This window comes from Narcine bancroftii, chromosome 1 (assembly GCF_036971445.1).
Source record: "Narcine bancroftii isolate sNarBan1 chromosome 1, sNarBan1.hap1, whole genome shotgun sequence".
Lineage (NCBI taxonomy): Eukaryota > Metazoa > Chordata > Chondrichthyes > Torpediniformes > Narcinidae > Narcine > Narcine bancroftii.
Genome location: NC_091469.1, coordinates 318,492,168 through 318,520,103, shown reverse-complemented (window position 1 = coordinate 318,520,103; position 27,936 = coordinate 318,492,168). Strand labels below are relative to the sequence as shown.

The window sequence follows — 27,936 nt, the reverse complement described above, 5'->3', positions numbered from 1 at the left end:
TGCCTATGCCAGCAGATCGTTATCAGATGTGGAAAGAAGATACTCTCAGACAGAGAAAGAAGCACTTGGACTTGTATGGGCCTGTGAGAGGTTCCATGCATATTTATACGGCATTGAATTTGAACTCATAAGCCATTAGAGGTGATCTATGCACCTAGATCCCATCCTCATCGCCAATGTCACATTTGTGGCCCGAAATGTGAAGTTAATAAAACATTAAACACAAGTTTTATCAGGTAAACTTCTCAGTGTCTTTTATTTTCCCGTTTCCTTTGTTCTCCTGCTTGTGCTCTTATCTCTCTCTCACACCACATGACTTCCGGTACATCTCATACATATTCATTATCATGACACCACCCACTTGATGTGAGATCCACCCAAGCACCTGCTCTGCAGGGTACCTGCTCCATTTTAAAAGGTGTGCCTGATTCCCACTTGACACACATTTTGAAATTTGGATTTGACCAAAGAAATTATTTGGTTAATCAGAAAGTTTGAGAAAGAATTGCCACTTTATTAATAATCAAAACCTGCCTGAACTTAGGAGCCATATGCACAACATAGCTTCAAGGATAGGTCAGAGGCTGGGAATTCTTTGGCAAGTAATTTGCCTCCTAACTCCTCAAAGCCTATGTACCATCAACAAGGCTCAATCCAGGAATGTGATGGGATATACTCCCCACTTGTCTGAATGAGTAAAATTCAGCGCCATGCAGGACCCAGTACCCCATTGGATTGGCACTCCATCCACAGCCATTCATTCACTTCACCACTGATTCACAATCACAGTTGTCCTGTGACAGAGTATTTAGAGGTGTTTGGGAGATAAATTGAGAATGATTTGTTCGAGCAGGTCACTTTCAAACAGTGAAATTATATCGGCGTTCCCTCTCTGTCACTGGGTCAAAATCCTGGAGCTCCTCCACCTGGCCCTTTAACAGCGTTGTAGGTGGTTCCAGTAAGTAGTTCACCACCACCTTCACATGGGATGAATAATTAAATGCTGAATGAAGAAAAAAAAATTCCCTTCCCCTACATCTTCCCCACCATACCTTCACCGCATTCCAGGTGCTGATGGGTATAGAGAGTCCTCTGCTCCCTGATTAGGCTCAAACTTTGCTATAGGAGATAACTTCAGGATCATGTAATGTTACCCCCAGGCTCACTTACAGTCTCAAACCATCAACCATGTGGCTTCCATTGGGTCTAACAATGTCATCGCCAAAACGTGGTAACGTAGAACTGTTGATTTGCAATAGATATATAAACAATTTATTTCAGATATGTACATTTTACTGAGAAGGGGACTCCCAAACAGGGGGTCCGTAGGCCCAGAGTGCAATAGAAGATGGATTTAAATATGAATATTTATGCATAAAATTGGTCAGAGTTATGTCGAGATAATATGACAAACATAATAAATGTTAGATACAGATGAGTTCAACATAATTTTAATCATTTATATCTCACACCACTGAAATTAAATAGATTGAAATCAGATTTATTCAGATCAGTTTTAGATGTGGCCAGGAGATAGGTATTTTTATTCATTCTCCTTGGTCCTGTCAAAGAGTGAGACCCTCTTGGGTAAACATGGCAAATTTTCTAGAACAGGTTACAGGAATTAAATTCCCTCAAAACCCCATGTTATTTTTACTGGGTAAATGTTGTAGGGATAAGACCAACATTGAAATTATCCACATACCAAAAAGAATTTGTAAAGATTGCCTGAGCAGCAGGCAACGTATAGCAGTGACATGGAAATCGGCTGCCCACCTAGGTGTGGAGCAATGTGTTCCTTTCAATCTGAGAAATGAATATGATGTATTTTAGAAATTTTGTTGCCCGTATTTACAAACTGCGGGAATTAAGGTGTAGATGTTTTCCCTAAACTTTGGGAACCTCATTAACCTCCTTGGAAGAATTAAAGGACGTAATTGGTCAGAGCCATGTGGTGAGGGGCAGCCAGGTTTTTTTCTTTACTCTTATTAATTTATTTTCATGCTTTTTCTCTTTCTTGGTGATTTGTTAAGGGGGAGGGGGTTGGTGGTTTTATGCCAACATGCGTAATGGTTAAGATATTAATATTTGATTATTATTGTATTTATGTTTGGTTATGATTACATGTGTGGATAAAAATTTTAAATTAAATTTTCAAATAAAAACCCCCATGTGGCTTCTGCTTTAGAATACGTGGGAAATCCAATCTGGATTTCTCCAATTCACACTGATATATTTTTAACCTGAATTGTGAATTAGATTTATTGGTAAGTGGTTGTTGTAATCAATATTTATTTTCCACATGCCAGGGTCCACCTGGAATTTCAGGCCCTCAGGGAATAATTGGAAACATTGGTCGCAAAGGGAATACAGTAAGTCTAACTTTATCATTTATCTAACATGCTTATATATTTTAGAACACAACATAATTTTGAAATGCATCCAATTATATGTTGGAAATATTATATCCTGCTTTGTAGGCTCCATTAATTAAAAAAACATGGAATCATAAATCTTATTGCAAGCTGTAAGAGGCTTTGTAATTGCCATTTGTATTGGTAGAGTAATGGAGAAATATCTATTCCGATAACATCACAGAGATCCAAAACAGTTGACAGGTTCATTAGAAGTGGAACAATTGTGTAACAAAATTGAAGATGATTAGAAAAGAAATATTCTGAAATAATGAGAGGCAAATAGTGAGCAAGAGACTAGGAGCTGCCAACAAATTTGCTTTTTGTTTGAGGTTTATTGACCACTAAGAGTGTATTTGGGCCAAAGTTCGCAACAGCAATTCTGATTGGCACATGGACAACCCCACAAAACAATGTCTCTCCTGTTCATGGTGCACGTCATATAACGTTCACTAAACCAGTGGTTCTCATCCTTTTTCTTTCCACTCACATCCCACTTTAAGTAATCCCTATGCCATCGGTGCTGTGTGATTAGTAAGGGATTGCTTAAGGTCGGGTGTGGGTAGAAAGGAAAAAAGTTTGAAAACCACTGTTTTAATCGTACCTCATTAACTCGTTATGTGCACGGTTTCCAAAGGAAATGGGCCAATGACAATATTTCACTCACAATTGGGACTAGAGCAGTGATTCTCAACCTTCCCTTTCCACCCACCTCCCACCTTAAGCAATCCTTTACTGATCACAGAGCCACTGATGGCATAGGGATTACTTAAAGTGGGATGTGAGTGGAAAGAAAAAGGTTGAGAACCACTGACCTGGACAGTGCACAAGGATCACATAATCAAAATAAGTATTTGGGATGGGTGTTCACAGTTAGAGGATGTTGTTCATCAGTCTGTGGGAAGAAGCTATTCTCCAGCCTGGTAGACCTGATTTTGATGCTTCATGATGGTAGTGGGTTAAAGATAGAACATAGAACAATAACAGCACAGTACAGGCCCTCAATGTCATGCCGACCCAAAATTCCTTACTAAAAAAAGTACTAAACCCTCCTTACCCCATAACCCTCTATTTACCTTCCATCCATGTGCAAGAGTTTCTTAAATGCCCCCAATGTTTCAGCATCCATTCCATCCCTGGCAAGGCATTCCAGGCACCCACAACTCTCTGTGTAAAAAAGAATGTACCCCTTATGTCTCCCCTAAACTTCTCTCCCTTCATTTTGTACATAAAATAATGTGTTATGGAAGGAAAGGGTTTTCTATTATTCCTTGAGCCCCATTTCAACAACACTCCCAGAAAATGCTGCCTTTAGAGGAAAGGGAGTCCATAATGATTCTCTCCACTGTTGTGAAGATCATCTGCCTAGGCTTCCAGTCTGATGGTTTGCAGCCATCAATAATGCAGCCATCAGGACACTCTCATCTGTGCTCCTGTGACATGGGGCCGGTAGCCTTGCCCTCCTCAACCTTCCAAGGAAGTGTAGACACTGCTAAACCTTCCTGACTAATGAGGAGGTGTTGTGACCTCAGGACATGTCTTCCCTTATATGCATACCAGAGAACTTTGTGCTGTCCGTTCTCTCCACGACAGAACCATTGATGTGTAATGGAGAAAGGTTAACCCTTGTTCGCCTGAAGTCCACAATCATCTCCTTTGTCTTGTCCACCTTGAGACTCAAGGTGTTGTTCTCACACCATTTTATGAGCCCTTCAACTTCCTTTCTTTTGTTGCTGAAGAGGCCCAACTACTGTTGTATCATCCACATATTTGATGGACCTGAATCTGACAGTACAGTCGAGAGTTGACAGTGTGAACAGGACTGAGGTGTGCCGGTGCTCAGCGTGATTGTGCTCGATGCTATCGACCCACACAGACTGTGGGCTTTCCATCAAGAAGTCCAGAATCCAATTGCAGAGTGGGTGTTGAGTCCCAGGAAAAAAACAGCCTCTGAGGTATGGCCATTTTGAAGGCCAACTAACGACAGCCTGGCATATGAGGCATCATTCTCTGGGTGGGTCAGGATGGAGCGGAAGATCAAGGCTATTGAATCACCTGTGATTCAACCAGTTTGGATGGTAGGAAACCTGGAAGGGGACTGATGGTGGCTAAAGGAGGACTTTGATGTGTTTCATCACTAGCTGCTCAGAGCAGTTCATGAACATGGACGTCGGTGCCACAATTGAGTTAGGGTGGGATACTTTTAGACTGACCGTGACTCACCCATCCGAACATTGCAGGAGAGATCAGCAGATGCGATTGGATCAGAAAGGACCACATGATCAAATCTAAAGCCGTGAAATCTTGCGTATAATGCAATAACCAGGCAGGGCACCCGAATACAAAAAAAGGTGAGGGGTGGGGCGGGGCAAGAGGAGAGGAGGGAGAAAGGGGTAGAGGGATTAACCTAGGCCAACAGGTAGGTAAGAGACCATAGGCGAGTATAGGTCAGAGGGCAGATGAGAAAACTGCTAAGCTGATGGGGGAGGGAGTAGCACACAAAATGGAGAGGAAAGGGGGCAGGAGCTGGAGGAAAGGAGGAAAAGGGATGAGGAAAGAGAGGCACTTGAAGGACAGGTTTAAGAGTCAGCCTTTTGCTTGGATATTTCCCAGACAGAATATTAGGTGTTGTTCCACCAATTAACAGGTGGCCTTGCTTTGCCAGTGCACAAGGCTGTGGGTAGACACGTCAGTGTGTGAATGGTGTGTGGTCCCTATTATTGCAGAGTGAAGGTACTTCCCCTCACCATCAATGCAGCCCATCTCCTCTACTTTCCTCACATCTGGCCCCCTCCACCTCGATACGCAACCCCTATCCCACCAGCCTCTGTATCCAACATATTGTCCTCTGCAATTTCCACCACCTACAATGCGATCCCACCACCAGCCACACCTTCCCCTCTCCATCTTGCGAGGGGACCACTCCCTCCAGAACTCCTTCATCTCTTCCCCTTATTTGGTACCTCAATACCCACCCCTGTGACTGCAGGAGATGATCCACTTGCACCCATGCCTCCTCCCTCACCACCATTTGGGCCCCCAAGCAGTCCTTCTAAGTGAAGCAATGTTTCCCTTGTGAACCTGCGGGGGCCATCTCCTGCATCTGGTGATCCCGCTGTGGCCTCCTGTACACCGGAGAGAAAGGACGCAGATGGTAAGATCACATCGTTGAGTATTTTCGTTCTGTTCGCCACAGAAAGAAGGACCTCCCAATGGCCACCCATTTTAATTCTGCACACTGACATGGCTGTCTATGGCCTCACACACTGCCAAACCGAGGCTACTCGCTAATTGGAGGAACAACACCGAATACTCCGTCTGAGCACCCTCCAACCAGATGGCATTAATGTTGACCTCCAGTTTCCATTAAACTGCTCCCCTCTTCCCCATCCCCTGTCTCCTTACCTCCAGCTCCCCACCCCCTCTATCACTTCTCATCTGTTTTCTCTTCTACCCTCCTGCCCATATCCACCTACGACCTGTTTCCTGTTAGCCTGTGCTCTTCCCCCACCCCTTTCCTCTCCTCTCCTTCCCCCACCCCTTTCCTCTCCTCTCCTTCCCCCACCCCTTTCCTCTCCTCTCCTTCCCCCACCCCTTTCCTCTCCTCTCCTTCCCCCACCCCTTTCCTCTCCTCTCCTTCCCCCACCCCTTTCCTCTCCTCTCCTTCCCCCACCCCTTTCCTCTCCTCTCCTTCCCCCACCCCTTTCCTCTCCTCTCCTTCCCCCACCCCTTTCCTCTCCTCTCCTTCCCCCACCCCTTTCCTCTCCTCTCCTTCCCCCACCCCTTTCCTCTCCTCTCCTTCCCCCACCCCTTTCCTCTCCTCTCCTTCCCCCACCCCTTTCCTCTCCTCTCCTTCCCCCACCCCTTTCCTCTCCTCTCCTTCCCCCACCTTTTGATTCAGATGCTTGCCTGCTTTTTGTTTATACCTTGATGAAGGGCTCAGGCTCAAAACCTTTACACCTATGGGAGTTTCTCCAGTGATGTTCCAGCATTGCTCTACAATCCCAGTGTCTGCAGATTTTCCTGTTTAACTCCATTCATAATATTCTTCTTTCTTTGGCTTGGCTTCGTGGACAAAGATTTATAGAGGGGTAAATGTCCACATCAGCTGCAGGCTCGTTTGTGGCTGACAAGTCCAATGCGGGACAGGCAGACACGGTTGCAGCGGTTGCAGGGGAAAATTTGTTGGTTGGGGTTGGGGTTAGGTGTTGGATTTTTCATCCTTTGTCTTTTGTCAGTGAGGTGGGCTCTGGAGTCTTCTTCAAAGGAGGTTGCTGCCTGCCGAACTGTGAGGCGCCAAGATGCACGGTTTGAGGCGATATCAGCCCACTGGTGGTGGTCAATGTGGCAGGCACCAAGAGCTTTCTTTAGGCAGTCCTTGTACCTCTTCTTTGGTGCACCTCTGACACGATGGCCAGTGGAGAGCTCGCCATATAACACGATCTTGGGAAGGCGATGGTCCTCCATTCTGGAGACGTGACCTATCCAGCGCAGTTGGATCTTCAACAGCGTGGATTCGATGCTGTCGGCCTCTGCCATCTCGAGTACTTCGATGTTAGGGATGAAGTTGCTCCAATGAATGTTGAGGATGGAGCGGAGACAACGCTGGTGGAAGCGTTCTAGGAGCAAGGCAGTGGAGCAGCGAGGTTCAAAGCCCATATCTTATTAACTGCTTGCATTGACACTTGTATATCACGTCTACAATGCCATTTCCTGAGAGTAATCAAGTTAAATTGAAGTTAAATAATATGGCCACCAAGATAAGAATGATATTTGCAGGAATATTTTATAAATGGTCATGTTATGATTCTCCTTCATTAAAAATATTCTACTGAGTTGTAATCCAGAGTCAGTCCATTCAATAATTTGGTTTTTTTAACCTTATAGTGCTTTTATTGATCGTCATGTGTAAACTTTTCCATTTCTGTCTGTCTGGGAATTTTTGGGATATGTGATTGTGAGCTGGTATTCCTCTGGACATAGAACAATTTAATTGGAAGGGAAGCCACTTAAGTCTGGGCACTCTCATTCAAAGCCTTGCTGTGCAACTAATTGAATCCCCTTTTATTCCCTGTAAAATACATATGACGCAATGCAATTCTGAATTAGTTCTTTGGGTTACCAACAGGGTACGCCTGGGAATCGTGGAGAAAGAGGTGCGAGGGGAACAGAAGGGCCCCGTGGAATGATGGTGAGGTCATCTTATTTTCCTCCATCGTGCTCATTCTACTAACATGTTTTCAGGCAGAAACCGATACTTTTTTGGGAACGAGAATGCAGGATGTCCACTTTGTAACGAATCTTGCAGGGAACTGTAACTTATTGTACATTATATTCAAATTATTTGGTATACTGTCTGTGCCATGGATCCTATAGTAATCCATAATTTTAGCTCGGAACCAGCATATTTAACTTTCCGTGCAAGTGATGCCCTATCAATAACTCCAAAGACTAGGAATTGACAAACGGACAGGCTTTTAATTGCTTAAAACTCGTATGTTCACTCATGTTGCTTGGCCTGAGTCCTGGGGGAGGGGTCAGGACGTAACTACCTTTATCAGGGGGGTTCCCGTGGAGGAGCTACTGGTTCAGTCAGTACAGAGGCTGGCCAGAGATGGTAATCAATCAAACTTTCTCCAATTTAGAATCTCAACCCAAGGCCCAGACCTATCCTTCTCCATAATTAACTTGAAACTAATAGCATCATGATCACTGGACCCAAAATATCCCCCTACACATACTTCTATCACTTGTCCTGTCTTATTCCCTAATATAAGATCCAGTATTGCACTTTCTCTAGTTGGTACCTCTATACATTGATTTATAAAGCTTTCATGAACACGTTTGACAAACTCCAAACCATCCAGCCCTTTTACAGTATGGGAGTCTCAGTCAATATGTGGAAAATTAAAACCCCCTCCTATCATACCCTTATGTTTCCTGCAGCTGTCTGCTATCTCTCTACAGATTCACTCCTCCAATTCTCACTGACTATTGGGTGGTCTATAATACAACCCCATTGGTCATCATGCCTTTCCCATTCCTCAGCTCCACCTATATAGCCTCAATTGATGAGCTTTCTGGTCTGTCCTGTCAAAGCACAGCTCTGATATTTTCCCTGACAAGCCACACCACTCCTTCCCCTTTCAACTCCCCACCCCCCAGGTACTATCATGTCTAAAACAATAGAAAGTTGCCAGTCCTGCCCCTCCTGGGATGGAATAATTTCTCAGGATGAACATGTAACATTACAAGTCAATAATGGAATCTTGAATCAAGAATACACAGCCAAAGTGCTCATTGGAGATCAATGTCATATCAAAAATGACAAATCTTGTGACCAGGCCTGAATTGTTTACTGTAACTAGGTTCAATGGTTCTTCTGATGTGAAACTGGGCATAAAGAGGCCCAGCTGCAAGACTGAACTATGGTGGCGTGGTTCCACTGTTATTGCAAATGTTTCTTGAGTGTTTATCCGCCAAACCAGATCCTTGGTTTTACTTTTCCCACTGCAAAGAAATTTTTATTATTAAGCTGTTAATAACCTTACAATCTCTGTGAACAATGGATCAAAATATTTGAGTGAACTTCTCTCCACTCTTAGCGACCTATCTATTTAACATCTGCCACTAATCATAAATTATATTTTAGTCTGCATCAAATAGAATTTCATTAAAAATATAAAGCTGTATCATAGCTGGTGTATTTTCCTTATGAAATATGCAAATGACTTCCTTTTAAAAAAATATTTAAAATCTACTATAAAAATCACTTATTTTACAATAATGTAAATCCATTATAAATACATGTGGTGTATATAAGAAAAATTAAAAGAATGAGAGAGAAGCAAGCCCCCCCCCCCCATAGGTTCACCTTGCCCCCCCCCCACCCTGACAAAACTAAGAAGGAAGTGGGACAAGAGGTCCTCAACAGGAGCACTCCTTACTATAAAACTTCATTTAATATACGGAGAAAGGGAATGCCTGAGATTCATTTAAATAGTCATACCCACACTTTGTAAATATTGGCACCATATTCTCCAAAATATATGATATTTATCCCTTAAATTATAAGTAATTTTTTCAACTCCAAACTTCCGCGTCCCATCTCTTTATTCCCAAGTCTGTATCTGACTTCCAAGTTATAGCAATACATTTTCTAGCTATCACTAAAGCAATTTGAATAAATTTCACTTGATAGATATTCAATTTTAATAATATCACCCAATAAAACAACATTGGATCCTGTGGGAATTTAACCCCATTATTCATTCTAACAAGTTACCTATCTCCAACCAAAAAGGTTTAACCTTAGGACCCTGCCAAGTAAAATGTACCCACTTCCTGTCCACGTCTAAAACATAAATCGAAAAAGTATAGTTCGATTTATTTAACTTTTGTGGTGTCAAATATAACTGATGAATGAAATTATACTGTACCGGCCTGGACCTCGCATTTACTTTCTCGACACTACTCGACCCAATTGCTCTCATCTATTTGCTTATTCAAATCTTCTTCCCATCTTTGTCTTGATTTATGTACCCCTATTTTCCCAGCTTTCCTTTATAACAACCTATACATTACTGAAATAAATTTCTTTGTACTCTATTACACAACAATGACTCCACCTCTTTCTCTACTGGCAATAATGGATCTTGACCAAACTTTTCACATCAAAAATTTCTAACCTGATAATAACCAAGTCTAGTATTCCCAGATACCTTGAACTTCTCTTTTATTCTACTAAAAGTAATAAATTTTCCCTCTGCAAAACAATCCTCAAACTTCTTAATACCACGACGTTTCCTGCACACCAATTTCTTAAAATAATTCACACTGCACTACCTGAGGTGAGGGTGTTGAAATGATTTGATAGGAATTGTCCCATTGGTAATATCTGGCTGTTTAAATCAAGCACTGTATTAGCTGCTGATCATCTCCCTTTAATTAATAATGTTTAATATCAAACACTCAAATTTAGGCCAACAGTAATGGCTCCAGGGTCTACTGGGATGGCATTTTAGAAGGCAAAGGTTTGGGAGTAGAAATTAATTGCAGGTTTGTTCAAAAGCTGATGAATCTTACCTCTGCAATATTCAGATGATCTCTGTCAGACTCCCTAAGTGAAATCCAAACTAAGTGACTGCACTGTCCTGCTCAACGTGGAAGTCTGCAGAGGAACAACCGAGTTTGTGCTCGTGGTATGGGATGGCGGGGAAAAGGAGGAAGTGGAGAGGTTAAAATGTGGTCATCTCTAGGGTATATTTGAAAAAGATCATTTAGAGTTACAGCAAGGTATCAGGCCTTCTGGCCCACAAGTTCAGGCTACCCAAATACATCAATTACTGTAAATATTAATGTACATTGCGTTCCGTGTATAATGTGACCCACCCACCCCCCCACAATTTGGAGGGGAAAAAGGGGGAAAAATTTTACCCGTGTATAATACGACGCCCTCCCTCCCCTCAACCGCCTGAGTCATGCTGGCATCTCTCCACTCACCTGCTCACTCGCCTACCTGGCTGTCTGAGTTGCACTGGTGTCTCTTCACTCGCCCATCCAGCTGCCTGAGTCACGCTGGTGTCTTTTCACTCGCCAGCCCAGCTGCCTGAGTCGCACTGGCATCTCTCTGCCCGCCTGCCTGGCCTCCTGAGTCGCGCAGCCGACTACCGCTCACCCGGCCGTCCGCCCGAGTCGCACTGCTGACTACCGTTCCCCTCCTTCCTGCAGAATATTTTTAAAAATTTTACTCTCGTGTATAATGCAACCACCCCTATTTTTGAGGGGAAAAGGGGAAATTTTTTTTACATTATACACAAATATTTATGGTAAACTACAACCCCAGTACGTTTTGAAGGGTGGGAGGAAAGCGGAGCCCTCCCAGATGTTTTTGGAGGAAACAGCAGGGTTGGGCTGGTGATACGTCAGGAAAATTTGGAAGGAAATTGTGGTGGGACTTAGCAGATGTTGTGGAGATGAGAACCTCAGCTGGTAGCTGAGATCTGGGAGCTGGTCAGAAGCATAAGATGCTGAGAGAGAAGAATTCTGCTGCATGACCTTTTGGTTAACTTAAACAGAAAAACAGACCGCTTCCTCAAAACATTCCAGTGATACACACTCCATAGAACACTGCAGCACAGAAAACAGGCCGTTTAGCCTTTTTAGTGTGTGCCAAAAACATCATACCGCTAGTCCCACTGATCTGCACCCATTCCATAACCCTCCAGACCTCTCCCATCCATTTATCTATCCAATTTTATTCTTAAAACTTAAGAGTGAGCCCACATTTACCACATCAGATAGGAGCTCGTTCCACACTCCCACCACTCTCTGACCAGTTCCCCCTAAACCTTTCCCCTTTCACCCTAAAGCCACGTACTCTTGTATTTATCTCTCCTAACCTAAGTGGAAAGAGCCTACTCGCATTTACTCTGTCTGTACCCCTCATAATTTTGTTAACCTCTAACAAATCTCCCCTCATTCTTCTATGTTCCAAGAAACAGGCTATATCCCCACGCTGTCCTGACTCTGCTAATGCCAGGGTAGTAACTTTGTTCCCAGTGGGTTGTGTCCTTTTTCAGAATTTTAACTTTCCACTTCCCATTGATTTGTTGGAGATCAGATTACGTGCAACTTGATTTTTGCCTTAATGTGCGGGGAGCAAGAAAACTCCAGAAATAATGGACGGGGCTGATTTAGTTCTTCGGGCAGACTTCCATTTTTTTTTTTTGGAAAATTTTATTTTTCATTTGCATCATCCTTATCCATAATCAAACATAATAATAAAACGATGCAAAAAGAAAACATAATTTTATATTTTCTACCCCCAAAAAGGTAGGACAAAAAGGGGAAAAAGCCTGCCTGAATTTGCCATATCTCATTCATTGATTAATTAAATTTCAAATTTACAAATATAATCTTAAACCTCTAAATTAATGAGGGTGAATTGGGGCGGGAGCAGCAGATGCTGTAATGAACTCTTTCCAATGAAATCGATGTAAGGTTTCCAAATCTTATAAAAGTATTCTGGTTGATTCTGTAAATTATACATTATTTTCTCTAATGGTTTACAATCTTGTAATTCCATTTGCCGTCTATTCAACCCCACATCATTGTCTAATTTCCACATTACTGCTATACATTTCTTTGCTACTGCTATTGCTGCACTTAGAAATTTCTTCTGAAAAATATCTAACTTCAAATCATGAATATCACCAAACAAAAATATTTTTGGGTCTTTCGGAACTTGTAGCTTCACAATTTTCCCCAGTAAAATACTCATATCTTTTCAAAATGTTTCTACTTTTTCACGCTGCCAAACTGCATGTAAAATAGGTTCCTACCTCTTTATTACATCTAAAACATTGATCAGAGCCACTTGAATTAAGTCCGTGTAATTTATGTGGAGTTTAATATAATTGGGTAAAAAATTAAATTGTATCATTACAACCTGACATTAATTGTGTTAGTTACACTTTCATAACATAGTTTTGACCCAACTTCTTGGATTTGTATATTTCAATCTCTTTCCCATCTCAATTTACATTTAAATAGATCTTTTTTTATGCATAGTCTCTTGGAATTTTATATACATATTAGAAATAAATCTTTTAACAAATGTATCAGTTATTAAATATTCAAATTGACATTGTTCAGGTCATCAAAATTCAATCCTAACTTTCTTTTTAAATATGATTTAAGTTGATAATAAGAAAAAATAGTATTATTTAGAACATTATACTTGTCTTTCAATTGGTCAAAAATTAAAAAACAGAACCCCAAAACAATCCTTTATCCTTTTTATTCCACAGTTATGTCAAATATCAAAAAAATGAATTATTTACTGTAAAAGGAATTAAAGGATTTTGCTTTAATAACATTTTGGCTATTTGGTCATTCTTCATTCCTCGTTCTACAAGGATTCCATTCCATATTTCATAATTGTTACATTTATTTTCCCTTTCTGCCATTTATACAACATATGTTCAGTATTATTTTCCCCTATTTTACTCACTTCAATTTGTACCCACTGTCTTTTTGTCAGTCTTTTTACCATTCTGATTACAGGAAGATCTGAGCTGCTTTATAATAATTTTAAAAATTAGGCACTTGCATTCCCCCCCCCACCCCAACCCGGACCATATTTCCATGTTAATTTTTCCAATGCAATCCTGGATGTTTTGTCTCGCCAAAGGAATCTTCTTACATTTTATTTAAATCTCGAAAAACCGTTGATGAAACATTAATTGGAAAAACATGCATCTTCCATGGAGACATTTACTGGTTTGAGGTGATCAGTGTGGTGATGATCCAACCAATGGAGAGCTTGCTATAACCACACTTTGTCATTGATAACATCTTGAAAATGTCCTGTGTTGAAGTAAAATTGCTAAGCTCTATTTCTAAATGAGTTTGTAATGACATAGGGGATGGACGGCAAGCATGGATTTGGTTCCAGCGGACCAAAAGGCAGAAAGGTAATGAAAATTATTATTATAGCGTGTTAAGCTAATTTCAAAGATTCTGTGGAAATGTGGAGCAGGCGGCCAGATGATGCCCCATCTCTTTGATGTTTTTTTTACATACGTGAGGCTCCTTGTTTGAAACACTAGATTTACCAAAGAATTTTGTTTCTAGATTTGAACATAATATGCATCTGAGCAATGGAGAAAATAAATGCATTTAATTATGCAGGAATCTATCATTGTTCTCATAACAGCAGGTATTTCTGACCCATTGTCACTCCAACATTGTCGGTCTAGACCAGTGGCTCCCAGACTTTTCTCAGCTCCAAGTTCTCCCCCTCCCCCCGCCACCACCCCAATTCAACGGCACTTGGGGGGGGGGTTTAGTGCATGCATAAAGGTGGGGTAGTGATGGCACTGAGTGGGGTCAGTGGTTAGTCACGGGGCTGAGTTGGGTCGGGAGGGATTAGTGGCAGGGCTAGTGAGGTCGGTTGGTTAGTGAAGGGGCTGAATGGGGTTGGGGGTGTTAGTGACAGGGCTGAGTTGGGGGTTTAGTGACGGGGCTGAGTTGGGAGGTTAGTGACGGGGCTGAGTTGGGAGGTTAGTGACAGGGCTGAGTGGGATCGGGTGTTAGTGTCGGTGCTGAGTTGGGTCTGAGGGGTTATTGACAGGTCTTAGTGGGTCGACAGGTTTATTGATGGGGCTGAGTGGCGACAGTGAGTTAGTGACGGGGCTAAGTGGGGGGTGTGTTAGTGACAGTACTGAGTGGGGTCGGGGGGGGGTGAGTGACAGGGCTGAGTGGGGTCGGGCAGGTTAGTGACGGGGCTGAGTGGGGTCAAAGAGTATTAGTGAAGGGGCTGAGTGGGGTTGGCGGTTTAGTGACGGGACTGAGTGGGGTCAGGTGGTCAGTGACGGGACTGAGTAGGGTCGGGGCGTTAGTGATGGGGCTGTGTGGGGTCGGGGGTTTGTGACGGTGTTGAGTGGGGTTGGGGGTTAGGGTTGATGCTGAGTGGGGTCTGGGGGGTGATTGACGGGTTTGATTGGGGTTGGGGGCTAGTGATGATGCTGATTGTGGTCGGGGGGCTTAGTGATGGTGCCATCAGGCTGTGGAGGGGTGGTTAGAGACAGGGCTGTGAGGGGTCAGGGGGATTAGTAACGGTGCTGTGGAGGGGGAATAAGGGGCGTGGTTGAGTGGGGTCGGGGGTTGTTAGTGACGAGGCTGAGTGCGGTCGGGAGGGTTAGTGACGGTGCTGTGTGGGGTCGGGAGTTAGGGTCGATGCTGAGTTGGGTCTTGGGGGGTTAGTGATGGGCTGAGTGGGGTTGGGGGTTGTGTCAGTGCTGAGTGCGGTTGGGGGCTAGTGACAGGTCTGAGTGGGGTTGAGGAGTTTAGTGATGGGGCTGAGTGGCATTGGGGGGTGTTATTCACAAGTTTGAGTGGGGTAGGGGGTTAGTGACGGGGCTGAGTGAGGTCGGGGAGTTGGTGACTGAGCTGTGGATGGGGGGGTTGGTGACAAGGCTGAGTGGGGTTGGGGTTGTGTCAGTGCTGAATGAGGTCTAGGGGGTTATTGACGTATCTGAGTGGGGTCAGGGGGATTAGTGATGGGGCTGTGGAGGGGGGGTTATGGATGAAGCTGCGTGGCATTGGGGGGTTAGTGACGGGGCTGAGTGGGGTCGGAGAGTTAGTGATGGGGCTGAGTGGGGTCAGGGGGTTAGTGATGGGGCTGAGTGGAGTCAGTGGGTTAGTGACGGGGCTGAGTGGGGTCAGGGGATTAGTGATGGGGCTGTGGAGGGGGGGTTATGGATGGGGCTGCGTGGCATTGGGGGGTTAGTGACGGGGCTGAGTGGGGTCGGAGAGTTAGTGATGGGGCTGAGTGGGATCATGGCCTTGGAGGTGGGGGTTTAGTGACGGGGCTGAGTGGAGTTGGAGGTTAGGGTCAGTGCTGAGTGGTTTTCTGGGGGGGCATTGACGGTTTTTTGTGGGGTTGAGCAGTTTAGTGATGGGGATGAGTGGTGTTGGGGTGGTTAGTCACAGGGATGAGTGGGGATGGGGGGTTAGTAATGGTGCTGAGTGTGGTCGGGGGAGGGTTTGTGATGGGACTGAGTGGGGTCTGGGGGGTTATTTACAAGTTTGAGTGGGTCGGTGGGGTTAGTGACAGGGCTGAGTGGGGTTGGGGTGGTTATTCATGAGTTTGAGTGGAGTCAGGGGTTAGTGATGGGGCTGAGTGGGGTCGTAGTGAGTTAGTGACTGGTTTGAGTGGGGTTGACGCTTTAGTGACTGTGCTGAATGGGGTTGGTCAGTGAGTGATGGGGCTGAGTGTGGGCGGGGGGTTAGTGATGGGGCTGAGTAGAGTCGGTGGGCATTAGTGATAGGGCTGAGTGGGATTGGGGGGTTAGTGAAGGGGCTGACTGGTGTTGGGGAGATTCGTGAAAGAGCTGAATGGGGTTGGGGGTGATTATTGACGGGGCTGAGTGGGGTCGGGGGGTTTAATGATGGGGCTGAGTGGGGTGGGGAGGTCGTGGCGGTCCTGGGAGTGGGGTGATGGTGTCACTGAGTAAAGGGTCGTGGCAGCGCTGAGAAGTGCGTATGTGGGGTAGTGATGGCTGTGTGAGGGGGTGAGTAGCGGGCGAAACGCTGAGCAGGAGACAGTGATGCCAGTGCCTATCGGCCCCTGTGACCATCTCTCACGAGAACACCTCTTCTCCATTTATTTCGCTCATTCCGGCCACCCAGAGATTTCTCATGAAACTTGGCTGCAAAGCAGAATGTTCGGGACCTCCCACCCCCCCCCCCCCGACTCCCTCCACGCCCCCCTGACTCTCTCCCCTCCCCCCCGACTCTCTCCCTCCCCGCCCCCCTGTACCCTCCCCTACCCTACTTTCTCCCTTTCTCCCCCCAATCCCTCACAGCCCCCTCCTCCCTAACCACCCTCTATTTCATCCCCACCCTCTTGGATCTTTCCACCATCCACAGGAGGGCGCCAGTGCTCAGTTTGAGAATCACTGTAGATTTTTCTGACTGAGCTGAGCGTCTGACCTAAGTAAACACAGATGGCAAAACATCAGCAAGGCAGGACATTGTAAAGCTGTGAATAACTTTAGCAATTGCTGAAAGAACTTGGAGCAAGTCATTGATAATGTTCTTTGCGAACTTGCTTGGTGTGTTTTATTAGGTCAGTGTTATTGTTGAAAATAAATGGTTTCAGAACATAGAAATATTAGCAATCCCTTACTCATCACAGAGCACCAATGGCATAGGGATTACTTAAGGTGGGATGTTGGTGGGAAGGGAAGATTGAAAATCACTGCTCTAGATCCAATTGTTACTGAAATATTTTGTTTGAGAAAAATTGTCATTGGCCCATTTCCTTTGGAGCTCTGAAACCGTGCACATAACGAGTCCAATGAGGTACAATTAAAATCGTGGGTTTCATACTTTTTCTTTCCACCCACATCCACCTAAGCAATCCCTTACTAATCACCGAGCGCTGATGGGATGGCATAAGGGAGATTTAAAAATGGTGTATGAGTGGAAAGGTAAAGGCTGAGAACCAGCTGGAGAAATTCAGTCACAGCCACTATTTGGAAGTATTGATCAGTTCATGCCTAATATGTCCCAGATTAATGTTGCAAGCAAAATAATCTCTGGAATTATGCATGGTTATATGTACTCACATGAAATTAACTGTTATAGGGAGCCCAAGGAAGCCTTGGAAATCCTGGTCCAAAGGTAACTGTCACAGTTTTTATTGTTTAAAATTGTTTTTATTTATTTACTCTTGGCTGACCATTATTTGTATCATGGAAATAGGGAGTGGATGGAGAACCTGGGGTCCCTGGCAAGGAAGGGCCAAAAGGAATGCGAGGCCACAGGGTAAGATATTTATTTAATTTACTCGCAACGTGTTTTCATCCCTCAAAAATGTAGAATTGTGCCTTCCGCTAAGTTTTCTTTTCTTTTCCCCACTTCGTTCTGGTTGATATTCTTTACTGATGAGAGCACATGTTTGGAAAAGTTGGCTTATTCTTTTGGTTGCTGGATGCTATGTTCACAGAGAACGCTGGTGTTTAGTCTCACAGCATTCCATCTAGCTGGGAGGACCAGCTTCCAGCGTCGGGGCTTCCCTTGGGAGGAGAGAGTCACATGCACTTCCATGAATCACGGTCTTCACCATGAGGAAATGCTTTCCGTGGTCCATAACGAGTGACGTGACCAATGAGGGAATGGAACACTGCAGCACAGTACAGGCCCTTCGGCCCTCGATGTTGTGCTGACCCATATATTCCTTCCTTAAAAAAAGTACTAAACCCTCCCTACTCCATCACCCTCTACTTTTCTTTCATCCATGTGCCCATCTAAGAGTTTTTTAAATGCCCCCAACATTTCAGCCTCCACTACCATCCCTGACAAGACATTCCAGCCCCCCACAACTCTGTGTAAAAAAAAACTTACCCCTGACGTCTCCCTTCAGTTTGTACACATGTCCTCTGGTGATCCTGCCTTGGGAAACAGGTGCTGGCTGTCCACCCTATCTATACCTCTCATAATCTTGGAGACCTCAATTAAGTCTCCTCTCATCCTTCTGCACTCCAAAGAGCAAAGTCCCAGCTTTGCGAACCTTGCCTCACAAGACTTGTTTCCCAATCCAGGCAACATCCTGGTAAATCTCCTCTGTACCCTCTCCATAGCTTCCACATCCTTCCTGTAATGAGGTGACCAGAACTGAGCACAATACTCCAAGTATGGTCTTACCAGAGATTTGTAGAGCTGTAACATGACCTCTCTACTCCTGAACTCAATCCCCTTATTAGTGAAGCCCGGCATCCCATTGGCCTTCTTCACTATCCTATCAACCTGTGTGGCGACCTTGAGGGATGCAGGGATTTGGAGTCCAAGGTCCCTCTGTTCATCCACACTCTTAAGTGAAGGAATGACGGCTTTTCTTGTTGGTGAATAGGTCTAGAACTTCAACAGAAGTCCTCCTGTGTATAAAACCATAGTCATTGGCAAAGCCAGCAAAATGGAAAGTCTCAGTGCTTGAGGATCTAATCTTGTCCTCATTGAATTTGAAGTAGATGAAAGAATTTATTTTTGAATTCTGTGTTCGGGTTCACCTGCTCTGTGCAGCACTGAGCAGCTCATTGGAAGCTGCTGAAGTTGTGGGTCACTGCGATCTTTACCTCCCTTGTCTTGGGAAACCCAACCCCCCAACCCATTGTTCATCTGGGAGTTCTGGGAAGGGGGGATCGTATTTCTGAAGATTCACTGGGAGAACCATATATAACTACATGACAATTACACCACAGAAACAGCCAGTTCAGCCCTTCTGGTCCATGCCAAACACATTCTCCCACCTAGTCCAAATGACCACTACCCACCCCATATCCTTCCATACACCTCTCGACCATGTACCTATCTAACTTTTCCTTAAATATTAAAATCAAGCCCGCATCTACCACTTTGGCTGGAAGTCCATTCCCATCACCCTCCAAGTGAAGAAATTCCCCCTCATGTTTCCCCTATACTTTTCCCCCTTCAATCTCAATCCATGTATCTCCCCCACTCTTATGCAAGTTTGTGTGCTTTTTAACGTTAAGCAACTTTATTTGTCGAGCTGCTTGAACCAACAGCACACTTGACTTCTGTCGTGTTCTATAATGCAAATCCTAGATGCCTGAAAACTGAGCCACCCGAGAATGCAGACTCTCAAACTTTTTAAAATTATTGGGCTTTTGTTTGCGTGTAAGTAGTGGCAACCGAGGTGCAAGCAGCACATGCTGCCTACTGGGAAATGTAGTTCTTAATAATCCACTCAAACTGTATCAGAAATGCATAGTCCACATTGGGTAAAATGGAATCTTTGCACAGTTACCTTGGATAAATATTATGTGATCCAATTTTTAGGGTTAACAACATTGAGCCTGTTAATGTTTTTTTTTCACAAAAGTTAATTTAGGTGATACTTTGCTCATAAAAAATGTTTCACTTTTGCAAAATTGGTCTTAGATAGTAGATTGTGAATAAGCTACTGATATATTCAATGAACTTCAGCAGATGGGTTCAGTAAACCAACTTATGATCCTTCTTGAAATAGTCCCCTCAATTTCAAAATACTGACAATTTCAGTATCCTATCCGATCAACCTGTGTGGCGACCTTGAGGGATCTATGGATTTGGAACATCCAGTCACAATTACTATCAACTCAAAGTTCAACTAGCATTGTTATTTATGGATGACATAAAATAACATGATTTTCTTGCAAAACTAGGGCACTCCTGGCTCAGCTGGTGATCCTGGTGACCCAGGCATGATGGGGTTTCCCGGGCCAATGGTAAGTTGTGTTCCTGAAAGCAGAAAAGTTAGTCAGAGAAGCCATCAATGTGCTGATTGGTGGCATGACACAGTAGAAGTGCAAAAATCCTAGATGCCTGAAAACTGAGCCACCCGAGAATGCAGACTCTCAAACTTTTTTAAATTATTGGGCTTTTGTTTGCGTGTAAGTAGTTGCAACCGAGGCACTCTAGTATTTGCCAAAACCCTTTTCTACTCACGGTGACGAAGATTTATGGAGGGGTAATGTCCACGTCAGCTGCAGGCTCGTTTGTGGCTGACAAGTCCGATGCGGGACAGGCAGACACGGTTGCAGCGGCTGCAGGGGAAAATTGGTTGGTTGGGGTTGGGTGTTGGGTTTTTCCTCCTTTGCCTTTTGACAGTGAGGTGGGCTCTGCGGTCTTCTTCAAAGGAGGTTGCTGCCCGCCGAACTGTGAGGCGCCAAGATGCACGGTTTGAGGCGATATCAGCCCACTGGCGGTGGTCAATGTGGCAGGCACCAAGAGCTTTCTTTAGGCAGTCCTTGTACCTCTTCTTTGGTGCACCTCTGTCTCGGTGGCCAGTGGAGAGCTCGCCATATAACACGATCTTGGGAAGGCAATGGTCCTCCATTCTGGAGACGTGACCTACCCAGCGCAGTTTGATATTCTGCAGTGTGGATTCGATGCTGTCGGCCTCTGCTATCTCGAGTACTTCGATGTTGGAGATGAAGTCGCTCCAATGAATGTTGAGGATGGAGCGGAGACAACATTGGTGGAAGCATTCTAGGAGCTGTAGGTGATGCTGGTAAAGGACCCATGATTCGGAGCTGAACAGGAGTGTGGGTATGACAACGGCTCTGTATAAGCTAATCTTTGTGAGGTTTTTCAGTTGGTTGTTTTTCCAGACTCTTTTGTGTAGTCTTCCAAAGGCGCTATTTGCCTTGGCGAGTCTGTTGTCTATCTCGTTGTCGATCCTTGCATCCGATGAAATGGTTCAGCCGAGATAGGTAAACTGGTTGACCGTTTTGAGTTTTGTGTGCCCGATGGAGATGTGGGGGGGCTGGTAGTCATGGTGGGGAGCTGGCTGATGGAGGACCTCAATTTTCTTCAGGCTGACTTCCAGGCCAAACATTTTGGCAGTTTCCACAAAACAGGATGTCAAGCGCTAAAGAGCTGGCTCTGAATGGGCAACTAAAGCGGCATCGTCTGCAAAGAGTAGTTCACGGACAAGTTGCTCTACTGTCTTGGAGTGAGCTTGTAGGCGCCTCAGATTGAAGAAACTGCCATCCGTGCGGTACCGGATGTAAACAGCGTCTTCATTGTTGAGGTCTTTCATGGCTTGTTTCAGCATCATGCTGAAGAAGATTGAAAAGAGGGTTGGTGCGAGAACGCAGCCTTGCTTCATGCCATTGTTAATGGAGAAGGGTTCAGAGAGCTCATTGCTATATCTGACCCGACCTTGTTGGTTTTCATGCAGTTGGATAACCATGTTGAAGAACTTTGGGTCTGGAAAAACAACCAACTGAAAAACCTCACAAAGATTAGCGTACACAGAGCCGTTGTCATACCCACACTCTTGTTCGGCTCTGAAGCATGGGTCCTTTACCGGCATCACCTACGGCTCCTAGAAGTCTTCCATCAGTGTTGTCTCCGCTCCATCCTCAACATTCATTGGAGTAACTTCATCTCCAACATCGAAGTACTCGAGATGGCAGAGGCTGACAGCATCGAATCCGTGTTGCTGAAGATCCAACTACGCTGGGTAGGTCACGTCTCCAAAATGGAGGACCATTGCCTTCCCAATATCGTGTTATATGGCGAGCTCTCCACTGGCCACCAAGACAGAGGTGCACCAAAGAAGAGGTACAAGGACTGCCTAAAGAAAGCTCTTGGTGCCTGCCCCATTGACCACCGCCAGTGGGCTGATATCGCCTCAAACCGTGCATCTTGGCGCCTCACAGTTCGGCGGGCAGCAACCTCCTTTGAAGAAGACCTCAGAGCCCACCTCACTGTCAAAAGACAAAGGAGGAAAAACCCAACACCGAACCCCAACCAACAAATTTTCCCTTGCAACTGCTGCAACCGTGTCTGCCTGTCCCGCATTGGACTTGTCAGCCACAAACGAGCCTGCAGTTGACGTGGACATTACCCCTCCATAAATCTTCGTCTGCGAAGCCAATCCAAAGAAAAGAAAAAGTAGTGGCAACAAGCGACCATGTGTAATCTTATCACAAAGAAATTCATTTATATACTGTACTGTTTCTTTTACAATGTCCATTTTTAAACATAATTTCAAATATTACACACTTTTTTTGCAGTGATAACATTTTTGTCAAGTGTTGACTTTGTTTCTCTTTAAAACTGCTTCTTTTCATAAACGAAGCATGGTGTATTTGGTCATGAATGAACTATCAACACTTACCTATTCATCTCTTCTTAATTCCTCCTTAAATATGAATAATAAAAGAACTGCCCAAGAATCTGGAAAATACAAAAATACGGACCGACCTATTCGACAAGAAGCCTGGGTTTTAGGACTTTTACTGCAGTGATTATATTTCATACAGGATATGTTTAAGTTTGCCTGATTAGAATCTGGCACACGCATCATCACATTTCAAGACTTAGTTTTGCTTGGAAAGATTTCATTAAAGAGAATTTTGCGCTGTCTTTAAGTGATGTACTTTCTACGATTGTGGTACATTTCCTGTCAGGAATGTGGTTGATGGTTTCCAGCTCAACAGCAACATACATGCTTGTGTTATATTGTGATTGTGGGTTTAGAATATACAACACTGCAGCACAGTACAGGCATTTTGGCCCTCGATGTTGTGCTGGCCCATATATCCCTTAAGAAATTACTAAACCCTCCCTACCCCATAACCCTCTATTTTTCTTCCATCCATGTGTCTCTTTGAGACTCTTAAATGCCCCCAATATTTCAGCCTCCCCCATCATTCCAGGCCCCCACAACTCTGCGTAAAAAATCTTATCCCTGATGTCTCCCCTCCCTTCACTTTGTACGCACATCCTCTGGTGTTTGCTGATCCTGTCCTGTCCACACTATCTATGCCTCTCATAATCTTGTAGACCTCTATCAAATCTCCTCTCATCCTTCTATGCTCCAAAGAGAAAAGTCCCAGCTCTGCGAACCTTGCCTCATAAGACTTGTTTCCCAATCCAGGCAAAATCCTGATAAATCTCCTCTGTACCCTCTCCATAGCTTCCACATCCTTCCTATAATGAGGTGACCAGAACTGAACACAATACTCTTAGTGAAGTCTCACCAGAGATTTGTAGAGTTGCAGCATGACCTCTCTACTCCTAAACTCAATCCCCCTATTAATGAATCCCAGCATCCCATCAGCCTTCTTCACTATCCTATCAACCTGTGCGGCAACCTTGAGGGATGTATGGATTTGAACCCCAAGGTCGCTCTGTTCATCCACACTCTTAAGTAACCGATCATGTTGGACACTACCAGTTGCCCCAATAATCACAAAGACTGAGGGGAACAATAGGCTTTATTACACACAAGACTTGCAGGCCCGGGTCCAAGCTCGGAGAGTGCAGGGAAGGAAGAGGTGACTCGATCTTTATGGCCTGCATCACAAGGGAGGAGTCTAGGAGAGGATGTCATCAGAAGGATGTGCCAGCCTGTGCCTGTACCGGCTAGTACATGCATTAAACCATATACATTCACTCCCTCTTTTTAAATAGAGACCACAGGGAATGATAATGAAGAAGGGAAGAGAGAGGTCGCACAGGCGACTTCCTCCTTCTGCCGGACTGATGAGTGGCTGGTGTGTCCGTGCACTGCTCCTCGGGGTGGGGAGGGAGGAAGGCTGTCACAGAAGAGGCTGGGGTGGGAACAGTTTGGGTCGGGGTGATGATGGGTGATTCCCGGGGGGAATGGGTGGTCCGATGTCTCCCAGGGGGTTGACTCCTGGAGGGAGGAGCCAGACGGGGAGCCAGGTGGCTCGGACTCCAGGATTGTGCTTCTGCATAGTGCGATCAGATCCGTAGGCTGGTTGGCGGCAGGTGGGGCCGTTTCCAGGTCTCTGGCCCTCGCCAGGTCTCGGATCGGTACAGTGTTCTCGTGGCCATCAGGGTACCTCACAAACACATATTGAGGGTTGGCGTGAATGAGGTGCATCGCTTCCACCAGTGGATCAGTCTTATGGCCCCTGACATGCTTCCGTAGCAGGACTGGCTCTGCGGTTGCCAACCAAGGCTGGACAACATACTGTGTCAGGAATCCTTCTTGAATACACCTGGCAAATTCAGTCACATCTCTCCCTCTTGTAGTGAGGAAGTGCCAGGCAATATTAGGGAAGTTGAAGTCAACCCTTTATTTCCCGCATCATTCCAAGGTCAGCCTGCTTTTCTTCTCCTTGGGGTACCGAGGACTATTTGGGGTCTATAAGATTGTAGGAGATCCTCTTTGTCTTCTGGCACACATTCTGGCTTGTGGACTCTTCGAACAGAAGCTCTGGGACACACATGTCAGACTACAATTTGCAGACAGCAGTTCTGTCTTCAAGACCAGAGTCTGATGAGGCTTATTTCCAAACTTCAGGATCTAGGTCTCGGTGCCCCGTTCTGCAACTGGACCTCCTGACCACAAAGGACCACAATCGGTGATCATTGATAACAACATCTCCTCCTTGATCACCACTGTTCACCGGCATTCCTCAAGAATGTGTGCTCAGTTCCCTATTACCCTCCCTCTGCAACCATGATTGTACAGTTAAATACCGTTCCAATTTGCCAACAACACCACAGTGGTGAACCGGATATCAAATATCAATGAGGTGGAATGCAAGAAAGAGGTTGATGGGTGAGTGGCATGGTACCTAGGGGCACTGTTCATCTGTTGCAGCCCACCTTTTTTTGTTTGTACGCCCCCTATCTGCAGGAAATCCAGCACAACAGCAATCCTTGCTGAGGAAGACAAATGCAACAAATTGCATAACACAATGCACAACACTGTCCAGTGACCCTGCCTGATCGGCGAACAATCATTGATGGTGGGACTTAATTGAACTCACAGCAATCCCATTTATTTCCTTGTTACAAAAAAAACTGTTATGGGTGGCTCAGTTAACTTAGCAGTTAGCGCAATACTGTTAAAGTGCCAGTGATCGGGACCCGGATCCGAATCCCGCACTGTCTGTAAGGAGTTTGTACATTCTTCCTGAGTATGCATGGGTTTTCCCCGGGGGCTCCGGTTTCCTCCCATTGTTCAAAATGTACTGGGAGTGTAGGATAATTGGGTGTAAATTGGGTGTCACGGACTTGTGGGCTGAAATAGCCTGTTACTGTGCTGTATGTCTAAATTTTTTTAAATGGTTAGGCTCACATCTAAGCAATGTGATAAAGAATGTGGCAAGAATCCATTGCAGACATAGCAAGCAAAATGGTAATATGGTAAAATCCCTGGTATCCGGCACCAATGGGGATAAGTTTTTGCCAGATAAGCGAGTTTTTCAGTTGCTTGAGACTTACATTATACACCTGCATTAAAAATAAACAGTTTACAAGACAAAAAACAAAAATTCTTACACTGAACACTTGCATGACTATATAAAACTTAAACCATCTTACTTTATTTTCAGTCACATTATTTGACAACATTTAACCATCGCTGCATCTGCAGGTTCCTTCCCCAGTACAGAGCCACCTAAAAGACGATCAATAACATTATAGATAATTAACTCTCCCCCCCCAACCCCCACAAAATTTACAGATAAAGCCTCTGTCCAGGTAAACTCGTACGAAGCAGGGATAAGGAGGATAAGGAGTCACTTTAAGAGAGTCACCCTAACGGTGAGCAGCATCAACTAGCTCTTCATCCTCGGTGACACCATTGCTGTTTCGCACTTTACTCAAACAGCAAAGCCTGACCGAGGCACATCTGCTGGCTGAATATTTGCTTCCATCTTCTCCAAAGGGTTATGTGTTACTTCAGCGAACATTTACTTTTACAATTTTAAACTTTTACAACTTTAAGTTAGCAGTTAGTGCAATACTGTTAAAGTGCCAGTGATCAGGACCCGGATCCGAATCCCGCACGGTTGGCATAGCGGTGAGCATAGCACCTTTATAGTGCCAGTGATCGGGACCAGGGGTTAGAATCCCGCGCAGTCTGTAAGGAGTTTGTACATTCTCCCTGTGTCTGCGTGGGTTTCCTCCAGGGACTCCGGTTCCCTCCCACCATTCAAAAATGTTTCGGGACTGTATGTTAATTGGATGTAATTGACGGGCATGGCTCGTGAGCCGAAATGGCCCGTTACCGTGCTGTATGCCTAAATTAAATTAAATTAGATATATTAGGTCTTTTAACTTTTATTTTATTCTTATTTATTTTAATTTGTTTTATTCATTTTTCAGATTTTATTTTGCTGGTTGCTTGAGGCTGCCGGTTGCTTGAATTCCAGGTACCAGGGTTTTTACTGTACCATAAGCATAAGGAGGTGTAGTAGAGAACATTGAAGAGGAATGGGAAAATTGACGTTGCTTAAACTTTTCTTCTCTCCTTTCCACCAGGGCCCCAAAGGAGCACCAGGCCACAGATCAGAAACGGTATGGAATTGAATATGTACATATTCGCAGAGTCTAGTTTTATCCAGAGGTTTGTCTGAAAACTTAAACCCTTTTAATTTCCTTGCAGCCATGTGACCTTGTAGCATACATACGAGACAACTGTCGTAAGTGACAACCTCTTAACGCTTTTAGTAATTACTTAAGCTGAAATCTCTTGGTGAAAGTCAAATTTTTGATGTGTTAAAATGTGAAACCAAATATTGTCTCAATTTCCTTAAATTCCAGCAGATTGTTCTTTTAAAAATCCAGACTGAGATGAAAAATATTAAAAATCACATTTGGGATTTGATGGTGGAATAATTAAAATAAAAATGTAAAATTTTATATTTCGACATACAGGCCCTTTCGAGCCCAATTAACCTACCACCTCCGGTATACTTCGAACAGTGTGTCCTTTCTCCTCAGATTGAAAATAAATTGGTGAAATGATGATGGCTTTTGATTCTGATTTTGGAACCGTCATCTCAGTTCCATTCCTGATGTGTATGGGCCCGCCTGCACAGATTGGGCCGATCAGAAATTAAGTTGGTAACAGGGATACCTGATGAGGTGATAGAGTATCTGAGCTTGATGCTGATGGGGAGACTAATTTCTCTGCTACAGTGTCTGGAGTAATGGAGGATGGTGACAGGCAAAGGTGCTGATGCCCAACAACCTGAATTTCTCCATCGGGGCAGGGTCTCCTTCCCTGCCTGTTCGTCACAGTGCTTGGGACATAACAATGCACCTGACACATCCAAAACAGAAGATGTGTTTTCACCATCTCTAGTACACGCCCACAAACCAGCATCATAAAAGCAGAGCTGGTGGGAAATATTTCACAGTATTTGCAGAAAGAGTTAAACCAAGTTTACATTTCCGGCAAAATGACTGTTCGTTGCAGCTGGGAACGTAAGTTGCAGGAGGAGCGGAGTGAACCTAAGGGAAGTCTGTGAATGACAAAGAAGGACTTGAGGGCAGGAGTGATGGTGGGGCCAGCTGAAAGTGAGTGGGCAGACAAAGAATTTCATTTAGACATACAGCATGGTAACAGGCCATTTTGGCCCACGAGTCCGAGTTTACACCCCATTAACCTACAGCTCTTGTACGTTTTGAAGGGTGGGAAGAAACCGGAGCCCCCGGGGAAAACCCACATAGACAC

General features: G+C 44.6%; 1 protein-coding gene across 4 annotated transcripts in view; it reads left to right on the top strand.

The window, feature by feature from the left end:
• Positions 1-27,936, top strand: part of LOC138747481 (collagen alpha-6(VI) chain-like) — a 141,000-nt gene that overhangs the window by 78,552 nt on the left and 34,512 nt on the right. For all 4 annotated transcript variants that reach the window (XM_069906747.1, XM_069906755.1, XM_069906738.1 and 1 more), the window contains exons 19-26: positions 2,310-2,372; positions 7,543-7,605; positions 13,841-13,891; positions 17,571-17,606; positions 17,688-17,750; positions 20,147-20,209; positions 26,739-26,774; positions 26,863-26,899. In XM_069906747.1, the coding sequence (XP_069762848.1) occupies positions 2,310-2,372; positions 7,543-7,605; positions 13,841-13,891; positions 17,571-17,606; positions 17,688-17,750; positions 20,147-20,209; positions 26,739-26,774; positions 26,863-26,899 (412 nt within the window). The remainder of the gene's footprint in view (positions 1-2,309; positions 2,373-7,542; positions 7,606-13,840; positions 13,892-17,570; positions 17,607-17,687; positions 17,751-20,146; positions 20,210-26,738; positions 26,775-26,862; positions 26,900-27,936) is intronic.